The sequence below is a fragment of the Choloepus didactylus genome, chromosome 8, assembly GCF_015220235.1.
Source record: "Choloepus didactylus isolate mChoDid1 chromosome 8, mChoDid1.pri, whole genome shotgun sequence".
Taxonomy (NCBI): domain Eukaryota; kingdom Metazoa; phylum Chordata; class Mammalia; order Pilosa; family Megalonychidae; genus Choloepus; species Choloepus didactylus.
Window position 1 is genome coordinate 108,023,841 of NC_051314.1, and position 16,786 is coordinate 108,040,626.

The window sequence follows — 16,786 nt, forward strand, 5'->3', positions numbered from 1 at the left end:
CCTCTTTATTCCAAAATGACTTGTCCAGCTTTGACTCTTTTTCAAACACTTAGGGCTTTTGCATTCTTGCTTCTGTTTTTTTGTTGTCATTGTTTTCTTTTGTTTTTGTTCTTAATTGGCATATTTTTCCATACTTCTTGCTTTTCCAAATCCAACCCATCTTTCAAAGCCTCACCTTTTCTATGGTGCCTTCTCTGATTACCTCACTCTGAGTCCAGTTCTCACCTCCCCTCCAGTCTGTGATCTTTTTTATGGACCATTCTCTATTACAGATAACATGACGTCTTGCACAAAGCAGGTACTCAAATACACGCTGGTTGATTGGATTCAGGGATAATTGTTGAAGTACTAAACAACTCTCAAAATACAAATCTAATTGTGATCAATTATTTCCCCTTTCAATTAATTATGCCCGCTAGCTCTGTCTGATCAGCTGTAGGAGACGGGCTATCGACGCTTACCTGTGTGCCAGCATGTACGTTTCAAGGTCAGGGGGGTCAGTTGTCCTCTTGATTCTTGACCACTATATAGTTTGTAGTAATGCTGCTTCTGAAGGGAAAGTCAAGTCATGTTAGCTGTTTTAAGGGGCATAACATAATATGTTTCATAATCTAATCTCTTCACCTTCAAAGGTAGAAAGAATATCTCGGATCTCATATGACCCTGTGAGAGTGATCAGGAAGAAAATCAGTGACATTAGGAAAAAGTGCTTTCATGCTTTTGATCAAAAGGTATACCACATGAGTAAAGTATCATTCTTATTTAAATCATAGTTCAATAATTTAACAGAATTATAACATATCATCAATTCCCAATAATTGGCACTTTGATATTTTATTCTCACAAAGGCTTCAAGGAAGGAGGTAGGGATGAGGGGCAAGCTTAGTTATAGAATTCTTGTTCGTGGTGCCCATTGCTTCATCTGATAATCTCTCAAAGAAAAGGAGCATAGTTTAGAGATCTAATGCTACAAATGAACACCCCAGTAGATTTCTACTGGGGTCCACTAGTTGATGTGCAACTGGTAATTGAACAATTTTTAAAAACTCAAACTTACCAGTTGTTCTTGAAGAGGTTGTTGAATTATATCTGTGTAGGACAAGGGCTCAGACTGAGGAAACTCTCCACCTAAACAGCTCTGTCATGGGAAAAGGTAGAGGGGATTAAAAATCTGAATGGAGAAAGAGTCAAAGACACAAAACACAGGGACTTAAGCTGTCCCACTCCCAGAGGTACATAAAACTGACCACGTCATTATCTTGTATTCTAGTTTAAGGGCCTATCATTGTAAACTCTCTTTGCATTTTCCCCAATGCTTGATCTTGGAATGAAATTCTAAGAGCAGGAACACGATTCTGAGTAGCTTTGTCACTGAAATCCTTAGGCAGAGACAAAAGAAACTTGTTGGAGACATAACTCAGAAGAGTGAAAATGGCGTCTGTGAAAATTTTATCGCCATAAAAGTGTGATCTTAGTCCTAGAGGTAGATATATATCGATCACATTTATACTATAATAGAATATTTTGTTGGTGTTCTCAAGATGATTAAAGCATATTCAGAAGGGGGGGTGGGTTTTCCAGCTCAACTTATCACAGGGGACTTTTTAGGCACTATGCCAGTCTTCATCTCCCACATGAATAATTTCTTTTTCTGCTTTAACAGATGTGCCCACACGATGCCGTGGAGATAGATGGCATATCACCCCTCCTTCTTTCCTCTTTCTCAATTTCCTTCCTCCAGTGACAACCTTCCTGTAAAATCATGTTCTTCATTTATGAATAAAAAGGTAGGAGAAATTCACTAAATTTTACAAGGGAAAAAATACGTTAAACTCTACTGTGGATATCTTGAGCTAAACAGATGGAAAGGAGTTGAAAATTTAATGCAAACAAGAGAAAAAGACAATAACTATCAAAGCCCACTCAAAAGTGCTCAAAAATTCGGTGTATGATTATTAACTGCTATCAAAAAAGGAGATGCCTAAGACTAAAAAACGAGCTCTTTGCTAATAAGATACGGTAGCTGGACAAAGTAGATTCTGGAATGCTTCCTCTTTGGAACATATTATCAGGAGCCTCTCACTAATGTGAGTTCTCCCCACTTGTTTTGCTAAGTGTTTTCAGGGCAGAAAAGAACGAAGTCCACCAGAGCATTTTCCTTATAAGTTGCTTATTTAATTTTATGATTTAAATCATTGTATATTATAAATCAGCTTCAAAATGTTACACTGATTGGTCATCTTCCCCCACGGTAAACAGATATGGAGGTAAGTTACCTGAAACAGCAAGCCATGGGGTCGCCCTTTAATTAACTTCTTTTGCAGTGACTCAATAGTCGCTATAAAGAGAAATTATAACCAGCTCAATATAACAATTCCCAACACCCCCCACCACCATCATTCCCTTAATTCATCTCACTGCTTCAAACGCTTTTAGGTGCTTTAAATTGGGGGCATGAAGGAAAAAAGACGTTTAAAGGAGAGGGAAAGCAATGACTTCCGAGAATGGCATTTCAACCCACAAGAATGGGAATGGAGGAGGACAAAGCAGGCAGAGCAAATAAACTGTTATCACCCTCGGGCATTTAAAATTAACTTTTTTAGATGCAAGGGAATTGTTTTCTAGAAGTGAGTCATAGAATTATTCAATCTTAAAACAGGAATATACTTTAGCAGTCAGTCCGCTTGAGCTACCAGTGATGGGAACTCAGCCTCTATAGAACCCTAGACTCCTACAAGGAGACCTGAGTTCAAGGACTGACGAAAACCGGTCAGTCTTGGAGCTGAGCTAAGAATCACAGAACGTATTCAATTCCCTGTACTATTTTGTGAAAAAAAAAATTTTTTGTCTTTTTAATTTAACTAAAATCTTCCTAGCAGTCACCTAATTCTCCTTTCTGGAATAATGGAAATGGGAAAATATCAATTTAATTCTGAGTTACATTGTATCATATTACTTATTTGACCACCCATACCATCTGAAACATAGCCAGGAACCAGAAAATAAACCCTAATGTTTTGAACAACCGAAATAGATGCTGATGTTCGTGCCCTTTATTCGTTGGAAATCTTCACACTTCAGCTCAGACAGTGCGCTCTGAATTTATACACAAACACAATTCTCACAAGCTCAACTGTTTTTTCAGCCCACAGAAGATTAAAAACAAAAATTAAACAGGATAGGGAGCTCTGCTAGATGGAAGCATATTAATAGCTACCACTTTTTTTTTTTTTTTTTATTGCTAATGGCCAGGAAGATAATTAACAGCAGATACCCTGGCATCTAAAAATCATAGAAATCTGGTGCTTATTTTTAAGACCAACAGCTTTATATCTCCATGGCCTGAGGAAATTCTAAGCCATAAACATTATGCTAAGGTATATGAAAAAAAGTATATAATTGGCCTTTAAATTTTTTTCCAGAAAAAAAAAATTTTAAAGGTTCAATTACATGGAAAATTCACTTTTATAAAAATTCTATTTCATAAAAATATTTTCTGTAAAAATAACATTTCTCAACTAAGCCTGACATAATAATACTAGACCCTGTAGAAGGAAATATATTAAAAAAATATATTTCCAACAAATTTAAGTAATTAAAAATTATTTGATTACTAATACTTGGAACTCTACTAAAGATTATATATCTATACATACACATTAATTCCCTTTGTTAACTGTATTAAGAAGCAAGACCCTGTCTCCTGACCTCTATCCAAGCAATAGCAACCAAAGTGGCCATCATTTTGTTTCTGAAGGTCACATATCCTAAAGGCTGTCTTTGAATGACCAAAGCTTGTGTTTCATAAGAAATAATGAGCTAGTATAAGACCATCTAAACTGCCCATCTGCTTTCCCACCAGGCAATCTCATGTTTTAGAAACAGAACATCTCAAAGCATGCAGATTATAAACCTTATTTCAACAGATGTTTTGTTCAATGTGTAGCAATTATTTCCATATGTTTCATAAGGCAAAACAAGCTGGCTTATGACCCAATTTGCATTCATTTTTGCATACTTCTTTATGCATTTGGAGTTGGACCTACAATATCTCTGGGACATTTTGGCTTCATATGGAAGCCAGTAAAACAATGGTCACTGTATCCCTAGCTGTTAACCATCTGTGATGCAGGATGAAACCAGGTGTCTTGAATACATTGCTTCTGAAAGGAAACTGAGATAAAGCAAATTCTAAATGACTACGCAGTAAGAATTTCAGGCAAAAGGCCCACAGTTAATTGGCTATTAAAAATCAGAACCATAATATTATTAGAGCTGGAATAACATTAGCTATCAATAACAGCTGACATTTATGGAGTAGAGACTTTTATATTCTAACACAACATACAGATTCCTGAAAAAAAAAAAATCCATGTTCTATTAAATCATGCATTAAAAATCTTAAGATGACAAATCAGGGTTTGTCAAAAACTATCACCAAAAAAATAAATAAATTGGCAAACCACAGATCAGAAGAAAATATTCACAACTCACGTATCTGACATATCTCATATCCAAAATATGTAAAGAAACCCTGTGACTCAATAATAAAAAGAAAAACAACTTAACTTCAAAAACTAGGCAAAACCTCTCTCTCTAGCTAAGCCAACTCGGCATGTGAACTTGCTGCCCTCCCCACTACGTGGGATCTGACTCCCAGGGGTGTAAATCTCCCTGGCAACGCAGGATATGACTCCCAGGGATGAATCTGGACCCAGCATCGTGGGATTGAGAACACCTTCTTGACCAAAAGGGGGATGTGAAATGAAATGAAACAAAGTTTCAGTGGCTGAAAGATTCCAAATGGAGTCAAGAGGTCACTCTGGTGGACATTCTTATGCACTATATAGATAAACCTTTTTTGGTTTTAATGTATTGGAATAGCTAGAAGTAAATACCTGAAACTATCAAACTGCAGCCCAGTAGCCTTGACTCTTGAAGATGATTGTATAACAATGTAGCTTACAAGGGGTAACAGTGTGATTGTGAAAGCCTTGTAGCTCCCACTCCCTTTATCCAGTGTATGGATGGAAGAGTAGAAAAACAGGGACTGTGCCGGTTTGAATATATTATGTCCCCCAAAATGCCATTATCTTTGATGTAATCTTGTGTGGGCAGACATATCAGTGTTGATTAGATTGTAATTCTTTGAGTGTTTCTACGGAGATGCGACCCACCCAACTGTGGGTGATGACTCTGATTGGATAGTTTCCATGAAGGTGTGGCCCCACCCATTCAGCATGGGCCTTGATTAGTTTACCGGAGCACTATATAAGCTCAGACAGACGGAGTGAACTTGCTACAGCCAAGAGGGACACTTTGAAGAAGCACAGAAGCTGAGAGAGTAGCTGCAGATGAGAGGCAGTTTGAAGACAGCCACTGAAAGCAGACTCTTGCTCTGGAGAAGCTAAGAGAGGACAAATACCCCAAGAGCAACTAAGTTTGAGGAACTGCAGTCTAGAGAGGAACTTCCTGGGAGAAAGCCATTTTGAAACCAGAACTTTGGAGCAGACACCAGCCACATGCCTTCCTAGCTAACAGAGATTTTCTGGACACCACTGGCCATCCTCCAGTGAAGGAACCCTTTGTTGATGGACACTTTATGGCCTTAAGACTGTAACTTTGTAACCAAATAAACCCCCTTTTACAAAAGCCAATTCATTTCTGGTGTTTTGCATTCTGGCAGCATTAGCAAACTGGAACAGGGACAAAAAACAACGAAAAATAGGGTGGGATGGGGGGATGACTTGGGTGTTCTTTTTTACTTTTATTTTTATTCCTATTTTTATTTTTTCTGGTATAAGGAAAATGTTCAAAAAATAGATTGGTGTGATGAATGCACAACTATATGATGGTACTGTGAACAGCTGATTGTACACCACAGATGATTGTATATGTGACTATATCTCAATAAAACTGAATTTAAAAAAACAAAAACTGAGCAAAAGACTTAAACACCTCACAAAGATGATATATAATGGCTCCTCAGCACATGGAAAGTACTCAACATCATTAGCTGTCAGAAAAATGCAAATTAAAACCACAATGAGATAAAACAACACACCCAATGGAATGGCTAAAATGAAAAAGATTGACACCACCAAATATTGGAAAAGATGTGAAGCAACTGGAACTCCCACACATTGCTGGAGGGAGTGTGAAATGATACAAACACTTTGGAAAATATTTGGCGGTTTCTTAAAAAATTAAAACCACGACTACACTATGATCTAACAATTCCACTCCTGCATACTTATCCAAGTGAAATAAAAACATATGTCCACACAAAAACCTGTACATGAATGTTCATAGCAGCTTAATCCATAATACCACAAAACTCTAAATAAGTTAGATATCTACCAATTGAAGAAAGGATAATCAAACTGTGGATATTCATATAAAGCAATACTACTTAACAATAAAAAGCAATTACTACTGATAAACACAACACAGATAAATCTCAAAAATATTATGCTGAGGGAAAGATCACAGACACACACAAAAAAGTATGTATGTACTGTATAAATCAATTCTAGAATAGGCAAAACTAACCCCTAGTGATAGAAATCAGAACACTGGTTGCTCCTTTGTGGTGGTGGTGGTGGGGGGGAACACTGACAGGGAAGGGGCACCAGAGGATTTTCTGGGTGATAGAAGTTCTGTGTTTTAATATGCATTTGTCCAACTGGTTGGAGAATACACTTAAGACCCGAGCATTTTATAGTATGTTAATTATTCCTCAATGAAAAAAAGAATTAAACAATTACAAGAAAAGAAACCCAGGATTTATGGGATGAAAAGGATAAGGAAGAGACCACTACAAATACATGCAACATTGTAAACAGAGCACGAACAAAAACCATCATTAAAATTATTAGCCCAACTCAGCTAATAAAATTCATTAACCTCCCCCCATGAGGGACATGACTCCCAAGGAAATGAATCTCCCTGGTGATGTGGGACATGACTCCCAGGAATGAGCCTGGCCCTGGCAGTGAGGGACTGAAAATGCCTACTTGACCAAAAGGGTGAAAAAAGAAAGGTAACAAGCTGAGGTTACAGTGGCTGAAAGATCCCAAACTGAGTCGAAAGGCTACCCTGGAGGTTTCTTTTACACAAGCTCCAGCTACATATCCCAAATGGACACAGTATGCCATGCCCTTACCAAAAGTAGTCCCCAAATACCTAGGTCCCTACCTGAAATTTTATAAAAGATGCACTCGCTAAGTTTTATCTCTTGGAAACTTAAATCCACCAGAGTGTTCCTATACCAGACAAGTCCTAAAACCCAGGGGCAATGCCCCTTTAAGAACAACAATCAGATGCAGCCCCTTCCCCATACTGTTGACAACCCCCTTTCAATATGAACAAGTTAGGTTGCTCACTGCCTAGACACCCCTGAAGATAGAGAAATAGATTAAATGAAAGGAAGGAATAGCAACAAACAAGGTAAGATTCAACAAAGGTCTATGAGTACTGAAACTTTCTATAATTATATATATATATATTTTTGGATGCTGGGGTGTTGGAATGGCTGGAAGGAGGTGGGTGACATGGTAGAACTGTAACCTATAACATCCTTTGAAATTTGCTCTATAGCTACTCATTGAACTGTGCTTTGAAGGTCTTTACCTTTCTGCATATACCGTATATTTCATAATAAGAAGGAACTAAAATTGTGGAACTGTAATCCATAACAATTTTTGAAATTACCTACATAACTGCTTGTTGAGCTGTACATCAAAAGTTAACACTTTTTTGTATATATGGTATATTTTACAATAGTGGAAATGGCTGAAGTTGTGGAATTGTGACCCATGACGTTCTTTGAAACTTGCTCTTTAGCTACGTGTTGAATCGTACTTTGAAAGTTTTCACTGCTATATATATATATGTTAAAGTTCACATTAAAAAAATTATTAGTACCCAGGAAGATAACTCAGATTACGCAGGCACAGAGCTTAATATGCCTAAAGGTTGCCTTGCAGGGTATTAAAAATGCACAAAACAGCTGAGTGGAAATGCTGGTGACACTGTAAATGGAACAGAGCTGGTGGGGTGCTAAGAAAATAAGGGTGGGAGTGGAACTGCTCTGAAGGCGGACACAGGAGGTGGGGCTCTCTGGGGAGGGAGACCCAGGTGCAGACACTTGTTTTTAATTTTCTTAAAGTAAAGCTGAAAGAGTTCCTGCTGCCAGTGCAAAAGCCAAACAGAGGGTTTTCTCCTATCTGGTTCAAGGTTGTATTTCTATTCCTACAGATCCAGGTCCCATTTCCCAGGAAAATCATAAATGAATCAATATAACTTCCATATTATACTAACATCACATACCATTTACCAATCACTAATGAAGTAATTCATGTTACAGAAACACTCTAGCAAAATAGACTGTACCTATTACAGCCAAGCACTAAGTAATATTTTGTATTTGTTGTGTCCTTTATAATTCACAATTACATTTCATGGAAGAGGACACTGAAGCTCAGAGAGGTAATCTGTCCAACCTCATCCAGCTACTCTTTAAGTAAACTTAAAATAAAAACAAGTTTGACCTCAAATCCCACACTGTTACTCATCATAATATACTGCCTCCTAGATTATTTCCTCAATACCTACGCTTTTCATTTCGGGAAACTTATACCTCCATCCCATCAAAGGGGTGAAGTAAGCTATACTTGGCTTTGGTTTTCTCCTTGGTCTTCACCCCAACATCTCTGTCTTTAAGCATTTTAATCACTTGGATCCCATCTTTCTTAGCTCATTTCCCTCTTGCTTGCTGACTGCTCAGTGCAGGTGGCTCTCACCTGGAAGGCATCCTCAAAGCCTTCAGATTGTTACCTGTCCCATACCTCATGTCCTCTAATGCTAGAAGACAGTTTCCAATGAAGTCATATAGGTGAAAGCAATCTCTAAGCTTTGAAGTGCCTATATAGATACTATGTTCAAGTAAGGAAAAACGATATACAGGACCATCTCAGGACCTCTCCTTCAAGGAAATAGTTATGATTTCTAAAAGTAATTCTCATATTGTCTATTCAATAAGATTTCATGTCAAATGGGGCAAAAGATGTTACATAGCAAAGGGAGGATAGCTTGGATTAGATCAGCCTATGTTTCCTATACATAAGATTCACACTAATCTACTGTTTGCATACCCTAAATCTAAGCTCCTCCTCCCCTTTTAAGCAAACATCCATTTATACAATCACTATTGTCAATGTTGCCAAGATACATAGATAAAAATGAAGGCAACAAGCAGAAGAAAGAACATAAGTAACTATTCAAGAAATTTAACAGTTATGATGGCAAATTTGTGGAGGCAAGCATGTATAGCACTTACCTCATAAATCATTCCAATCCTGTGGCAACTGAAAACTTAGGCAATATTGATTTAACATTAAGTTCAGTATTTCTAATCAAATGTTATAAACAATCTCCCAGTTCCACTTTATGAATATTGTCATTGAGCTGTGTCTCCATACAATTTGTTGATGAACATTTCTTAGATGGATCAGAAAGCAAACATCTTTGACACTTAATGAATTGAATAAGCTAACCAGAGAGTTTCAGAAGAGCTGTATGGATTTAACTATTTCTGTTTCCTGACTCAGAATTCAAATGTCTGACTCATAATTTAAACAGCCTGGGGTGGCAATGGTCATGGAGAAATGTATCTGGAAAATAAAGAACATTTCAAAACTAAGTGCTACCTAAATTTCTCTCTTTCCCTAAAGGTTAATTTTTAAGGGCATTGTTAAAAAAGATTGAAGAAATAAAGATCTCTTGTAAAGATAATAACATGGGAAAATACAAATACCAGTTCTATTGTATTTTTCATTTGTAACTCCACATTTTACTTCCTACAGGATCGTAGAGGCCAGTGCATAAAATGTAAATGATGAGTCAACAATTTTGGACTCACTGTGACAAGATCTACACAAAGGTGCAGGGGACAAAGGGGTTAGGAACATAGTTTAAGTATACTATTGAAATGGTTACGTTGGTATCAAAGCAAATGAGATTGTTACAGATTTAGTATGTTAAATGTAAGCCCCATGGTAACCATAGAGAAAATATCACAGAATATGCAAACTCATAGAGACAAAAAGTAGAGTACAGGTTACCACAGGTGGGTAGCAGGGACAATGGGAAATTAATGCAAAATGAGTATAGAGTTTCTGTTTAGGTCGAAGGGAAATTTCCAATAATGGATGATGGTCAGGGTACTACAACACTGGGAATGTGATTAATCCCCTTGAATGGTGTGCTTGGGAGGGGCTGGGATGGGAAGCTTTATGTTGGACATAGGTGTCCAAAATTAAAAAACAAGAAAGAAAGGGAAACTAAAGAGATGATAACAATAAAATGCAATACATGATAGTGGATAGGATCTAAGTATAGAGGCTCAAAAAGACATTATTGGGACAGAGAACAAATTGGAATATAGAATATAAGCTTTATCTCAATGTTACATTTCTTGAACTTGATAATGGCACTTAAGGTGATTTAAAAAGTGAATATCCTTGTTCTTGGGAAACGTACATGGAAATATTATGTGTTCAAAGAGTATAGTGTGTGCAATGTGCTCTCAAAATGTTCAGAAAAGGATAAACACAGAGATAGAGAGAGAAATAATGAATGGCATGGCAAAGGTGACAAAGTGTTAAAATTGGTGGATATGGGTTTCTGGGGCTGGCGGTATGTTGGAGATCTCAGTATGGGGTTTGTATTATTTTTGCAACCGTCCTGTAAGTTTTAAATATTTTAATGTTTAAAAAAAAAAGGCCTTCATAAACAAATGGTCTTAAGAGCACATCCTGACATGTATGACTTCTTAGGGCATCAGAAGATACACAAAAGGAATGGAGTTCATAAAGCCAAGCAGGTTGTGAGCAACTCAACACAAAAAGGAAGCATCCACCCTAATTTCTTCAGATAGAAAAAAAAAAAGCATGCATGCAACCCAGGAGAGCTTTCATGTTCTTCTTTTAATAATATTTGAACCAATTATGCCCTGAGGATAAACTGGGAAGAGAGTAGCAAGATCATAATATCAAAAAGTACACATTGGGATAAGTTACAAAAGTTGACTCTTCCAAGAAAGAGTACAAGGAAATCATGGGATATGGGAGAAGAGATAATTTCCTAGTAGTCTATAAAACTATGGGGTATAATGTTGATTTATTCAAACAATAAATATAACTGGACCAAAAGCTCAGTTTCCTAAGCACCTAAGCATGGTCTAAAGCAGACTTGCCTTAAACCCAATTTGGAATGCCTGCAATATTGCCTTAGTTCTTGTGTCTCAATACAAACGGTCTCATCTGAAGGATGTTCTCCAATGCCCTTTGAGTAATGAGAAAATAACTTGTAGATTACGTGATTTAAAGTGTACCTTACTCTGTTTGATAAAATCAATTAAGATAAATTGATACTTAGAACTATGGAAAACTGGCAAGTTCTACAAGGTTTAAATATATACATTTTTTAAAAAAAGATTGTAAGACTAAAATTGCTATTTTAGAACTAGACAATTCCTTAAACTCTCAAACAGCTTTCTCAGATGATGGCCATAGAAAGGGTACAATAAATCCAGAACAAACACAAGTCAGAAAATTTTCATCTCTAGCTTACCTTAAGGTTCTAGTTAGTTGTCTATATTACCTAAACCCAAAACTTTCTATAAAAAGAATATTTATATTCCTAGAGCAAGAAACTTTTAGTTGAACAAAAGCAGTTGTCTGATAAATGGTGAAGTAAATAAAATGTTTTCTTTTCACCATACTATGTTTCTAGAATAAACTAGGTTTATAAACGATCGGATAATGTAATTTGACCATTATCTCCCCACATAAATCCTTAATACATGTTTATGCACTTTTAGGTTGTTCAGAAAAATGATAAATAATCCAAATTTTAAAGCACAATATATATCCTTTAAAATTTAAAAAGCATTTTCACATCTATTTGATATCCTGATACACACTGAATTAATAACTACAATGCCAAACCCCAAAAATTACTACTTAAAAAAAAGAGAGGGGAAAGGCCTTTTCTACTACATGATGGGTATAGACTAGCTAATAAAATCAGGGGACTAGATGGAAACAATTTGCAAGTTCAAATGACCCAAGTGTACAAGATTTTCTCCTTGTTTACTTTTAGAGATATTGAGAAGCTTTATTTAATTTTTAAAGAAATAGCAGCCACAGACAAATCCAGGTCATAATAAACAACCAAAAAGGAAAGTTAATGGTTAACTCAATCTACCGAGCCACTAGGCCAGCCTCTCTGAAAGCCCACAACACGCAAACCATTTCATGATTCTAAATTCAGTAATAATACAGCAGCTGTAACCTAGAAAAATGGCTGTCGTCCCTTTGCCCCACCTCAGAGTGGACTGAATCAGGACCTAAACAAATATTTACTACTCACTTTTCAGTTTTCTTGTCTTCTTTTCAAGTGTCTGGCAAGTGTTCAATAACTCAGTATTTATAATCTGGAGGTTCTGTTGTTCAGAAATTGCTTCCTCTAATTTGTGCTGTAAAGACTTAGCTTTTCCGTTGGCAGAATGGGCAGCCGGATCTCGATCCTCAACCTGGAGACGTACAGTTAATGCTGGATTTTAGCAATGTAGTCCGGAAAGAAAGCCATTGAGCGCTCACTCTTATTATGCACCCGAAACTGAAAATGTGCTTTTCTTCTCAGAGAAGTGATAAGCCTCTACTGAACTTCTGCAATTCTGTGTTTGCATGGGCTTTGTATGCCTGAGCTATTTCTACAGCCGGTAAAAGTCCTGATATGTCAAGTTGCCTCTTTCTGCAAACTTGCCTCTTTCATCAGCAGGCTCTGACACCGCCTCTTTTACAACTCCCCCTTTACTTCCTCCGCTCTCTGCTAGTCACTAGGGACTGACTCCGCAGTTCCTCTTTGTTTTTTTGTTTTTTGTTGTTGTTCCTCCTTCATTTTTACTTCATGGTTTTAAAAAAATCTAAGGTGACTTCCCCCAGATATAATATAGTCAGGGGCCACCCCACCTGCTCCTCTGCCTCCTCCAGCCCTTGGCTGACTTTCTGGAGCTTCGTCCTGAGGATGGCTTCCTGGTTGACGGCATATTCTTGCAGTTGTTTAATGGCTTCTAGTTGCTTCTGCCTGGAGTTGGAAAAAAAAAAAAAAAAGTCCAAACCACAAGCTGTCAGTGACATTACAACCAAGAGTCACCCCTGGGAAATTGTGGCAAATTCAAACTTAATACAGTTCCTCAGAGAGCAGAGGAAAAAGTAAAAGTATTTACATATGTACAAATGCTTCAAAATATGTAACTTAAAAAAAGCAATCATGCTGATCATCAGGCTTGATGCCCCACTTTCAGTTAAGGACATTTAGTTTCATGTTTACACCGTATATTCTGTTTCCTCCCTAATGAGACCTGAGTTTCCCACAAATGACAAGCATAGGATTTAGGGTCGGTAGCCAGTTGCTTAGAAGATGGCACTACAAGGAGGTCAGGGTGACAGGTTCAGTATTTACACATTACAGGTGACTTTTACAGAAAAAGAAAGGAAAGGAGAATAAAGAAATGAAAAGAGAAAAGAAGTAGGGGCTTTGTTTCACAAACTTAGCCTTTCTCCTTAAGGGTTGTCAATCGTGGTATAAGTATGTGTCTTGACCACAGATCAAAGCCCTCCGTTGTCATCTCTACCGCAGCCCTCTCTTCTTAAAACCCTTTGTCTTCCCTCTTCCGCACCCCTAATCTCTTAGTGTGCTTATGCTGTCCCTCTTTCAGATCCAGTCCTAATACCCCCAATATGTGAAAATCCGTCTGCTGTTAGTTGATAAGATTGTTTAATCTGTGCTATATCTCAACATATCAATGATTATCTGGAAACAATGTGACTTAAATAAGGACCTCAGCTCAAAGGAAAGACAAACTTGAAGAGTTTCAAAGCACTGAGGAAGATATTTTCATGTTTAAGCCAACTGGGTGCTTCTCAAACGTTAACATATGGTCAGAATCCCATGGTATATAGGCGTAAATCCAGCTCTGGCTACAAGGAGAAACAAGTGCGAGGCAGGGATGGGCTCATAGAATGCTTTACCATTATGGTAGACAAACAAACCACCCTAAACAAAAATAAAAGCTATGTAAATCTCCACACACATTCAACTAAGCATTGCCCAGCAGCTTATATGGTTTCTATAGTCAGTTGTTATTTTTGAAGACATTAGTTAAAACTAGTATAAATAGCCTAAGCTCTTAAAAGTGTCTGTCATCTCAAAGGAAAAGCAAAAGGCCCATAAGGACTATCAAAAAACATATTTAATAATACTAAAGTATTCCATGTATTTCCACCTATAAGACTTTATGGACTTTATGAATCATAAGTCTTGGAAATAGCTTTTCAAAAAACTAGATAGTACCATCTGTTAAAGATATTCAACAGCTGTTAAACTTTTAAAGATTTTTCTCCCATAGAGATTTTCATTATCATGTTCAGAGGCATATGTATATTAGCTTCGGGTGTGTGTTTTAAAATCCAACTGTTCTCCCTAATAACACTTCTGATGATAAATCTCAGTTTCTATCCTCAGCCCCTGCCAAGTCTGTGTCTCTTCCTGACATTGCCATGTGTAAATAGAACCCCATGTATCTAGTTTCTCAGACCAAAAACCTCTAAGTCAAGGCTGACTCCTCTCTTTCCTGTATTCCCCACGTCAAATCCACTACCATGTCAGATCTGATCTATCCTCAGAATATAACCATTTCTTGCCACCGCCACTACTGTTACACTAGACCAAGCTAAACCCCTCACCTGGACTATTGAAATAGCTCCTAACTTAGTGTCATTTTGTTGTTTTTTTAACCATGGCCCATCATATATTTTATATTTCAACCCAGTACACGCACACACATGTGCATATATAGTTGAAACAAAAATTTTACAAAACATTACTTATTCTTATTATATGAGATAAACTTTGAATATCTTATATTCTACTATATTTATGGAAAACAGAGGTCACAATCCAGTAAATCAATTTCACAATCTCTAAATGGTGATCTGCTCTTGATAAAAACTCTGTTCTCACTGGTCGCACTGCTTTCACTCTCACCCCCTATAGACAAATTCTTCAACTGGCAGCCAAAAAGGACTTTCAATACACACATCATCCCACTTCTCTTCTCAAAACCCTCCAACGGTTTCCAATCACACAATCAGAATAAAATCCAAACTCCTAATCGTGAACTGCAAGAGTACATGTAACCTGACCCCAGTCAGTCTCTCCGACCTCATTTCTTTCCACCGCCCAGCACCCATCCCACTCGAGCCATGCTGGCTTCTGACTGTTGCTCAAACTTAGCAATCCTATTACAACCTCAGCCTTGGCACCAGCTGTTTCCTCTGCAGAGAACTCTCTCCAGATGGTCACCTATCTCACTCCCTCACTTCATTCTGCTTTCTGCTCAAATCCTCCCTCCTCAGAGGGCCTTTTCAGACCATTCTTTCTAAAATTAGGTCCTCCTGCCTCCTGTCATCCTCTGTTGTCTCATTCTGCTTTAATTCTCTGCATATCACTTACCACTCCCTGGCATTATATGTTTATTCGTTCATTGTCTGTGTCCCTTTCTTGACAGAGGCAGGGTTTTGTGTCTTATTTACCCTCAATTCCCTAGTGCCTGGCAAAGAGGGGGCAATCACTGGATGTCATATGAACGATGACTTGTGTTTCACATAGAGCCCTCTGAGAGAGCTTTTCCTTCCACTGCTTCTCCCTGATCCACTCACTTCCTTCCATTCCTTAGCATTGGAGCCTCTCTCTCTCATACCAGTATAGAAGCTGCCTCCTTCGCAGCAAACAGAGGGATATCATTCACCTAATAAACATTTCCTACCTCATCTAAAGATAGAATTCTCTCTCTCAACCCCACACAACACTCCACTCATTTTCTTATCCATGGTTAAAATCCACAGTTAAGTCATTTTGTGTGTAGCCTGTATGCGGCTTCATCCGTTCTAAATGTAAGCATCCAGAAGGCAGGTAGTACAACCATTTGTACATCGGTGAGGAGTGGTTTGCCCAGTACTCAATTCCAAGAATATTTTCAACATATATTTTATCAAATGATTTTAACAAACAAGGGTGAATGGTTGAAGAATATAGGCTTTGAAGTTGGACATTTCTAGGTCTGAATCCCAGCTGTCGCTTAATATCTTAGCTGGGTTCTCTCAAGCAAGTTAGTGAACCCCTCTGGAGAATGCTGTATGTTGAATGCCTAGTAGCATGTCCGACAAAGTAAGCTCTCAACGCATGGCAGCTACTGTGATTAACAAGGCTACTTTGTGTCTGGTAGGATAATACGGAAGGAAACACTTAGAGTGACTAGTACAGGCCTCTCCAAATAGTTCTTTGTTGCTAAACAGAAAAAATTCTAAACCCTCCTTTGTGGGGATGGTGTCTGTCTAAGGAAACTGATCTACTTCACCCACGATTTTTACCACTATGGGGAAGTCTGGGCTTCTTAGGGAAAGCAGAAGATCATTTTTCTTGAGAGTTCCTTCTGATACTAACCTCCCTCTGGGGTCTAAGGGAATATACTATATTTACTGGAATAAAATGGTTTCTTCTCTGGCTATTTTCTTTAAACCTACCTTGGCCTCTAACTACATTTTTTACTTTGTTCAAGTTCAATGTATACTCATGTTCCTTTCGTTCATTCAAGAAGTATTTCTTAAGTGAGTGCTAAGTATGGTACTCACAGCTATATAAAAAGTGGACAACAAAA

General features: G+C 37.6%; 2 protein-coding genes across 2 annotated transcripts in view; both read right to left on the reverse strand.

Moving 5' to 3' along the window:
• IRAG2 (inositol 1,4,5-triphosphate receptor associated 2) overlaps positions 1-12,620 on the reverse strand; it is a 48,521-nt gene extending 35,901 nt beyond the window's left edge. Inside the window, exons 1-4 of the mRNA XM_037848109.1 lie at positions 12,436-12,620; positions 2,277-2,338; positions 1,058-1,138; positions 462-549 (exon numbers count right to left, since the gene is read on the reverse strand). The gene's annotated coding sequence lies outside the window, so the exon portion shown is untranslated. The remainder of the gene's footprint in view (positions 1-461; positions 550-1,057; positions 1,139-2,276; positions 2,339-12,435) is intronic.
• Positions 1-16,786, reverse strand: part of LOC119543318 (inositol 1,4,5-triphosphate receptor associated 2) — a 121,480-nt gene that overhangs the window by 1,609 nt on the left and 103,085 nt on the right. The window contains exons 17-18 of the mRNA XM_037848108.1: positions 12,436-13,152; positions 462-549 (exon numbers count right to left, since the gene is read on the reverse strand). Of these exons, the coding sequence (XP_037704036.1) occupies positions 12,969-13,152 (184 nt within the window). The 3' untranslated portion in view covers positions 462-549; positions 12,436-12,968. The remainder of the gene's footprint in view (positions 1-461; positions 550-12,435; positions 13,153-16,786) is intronic.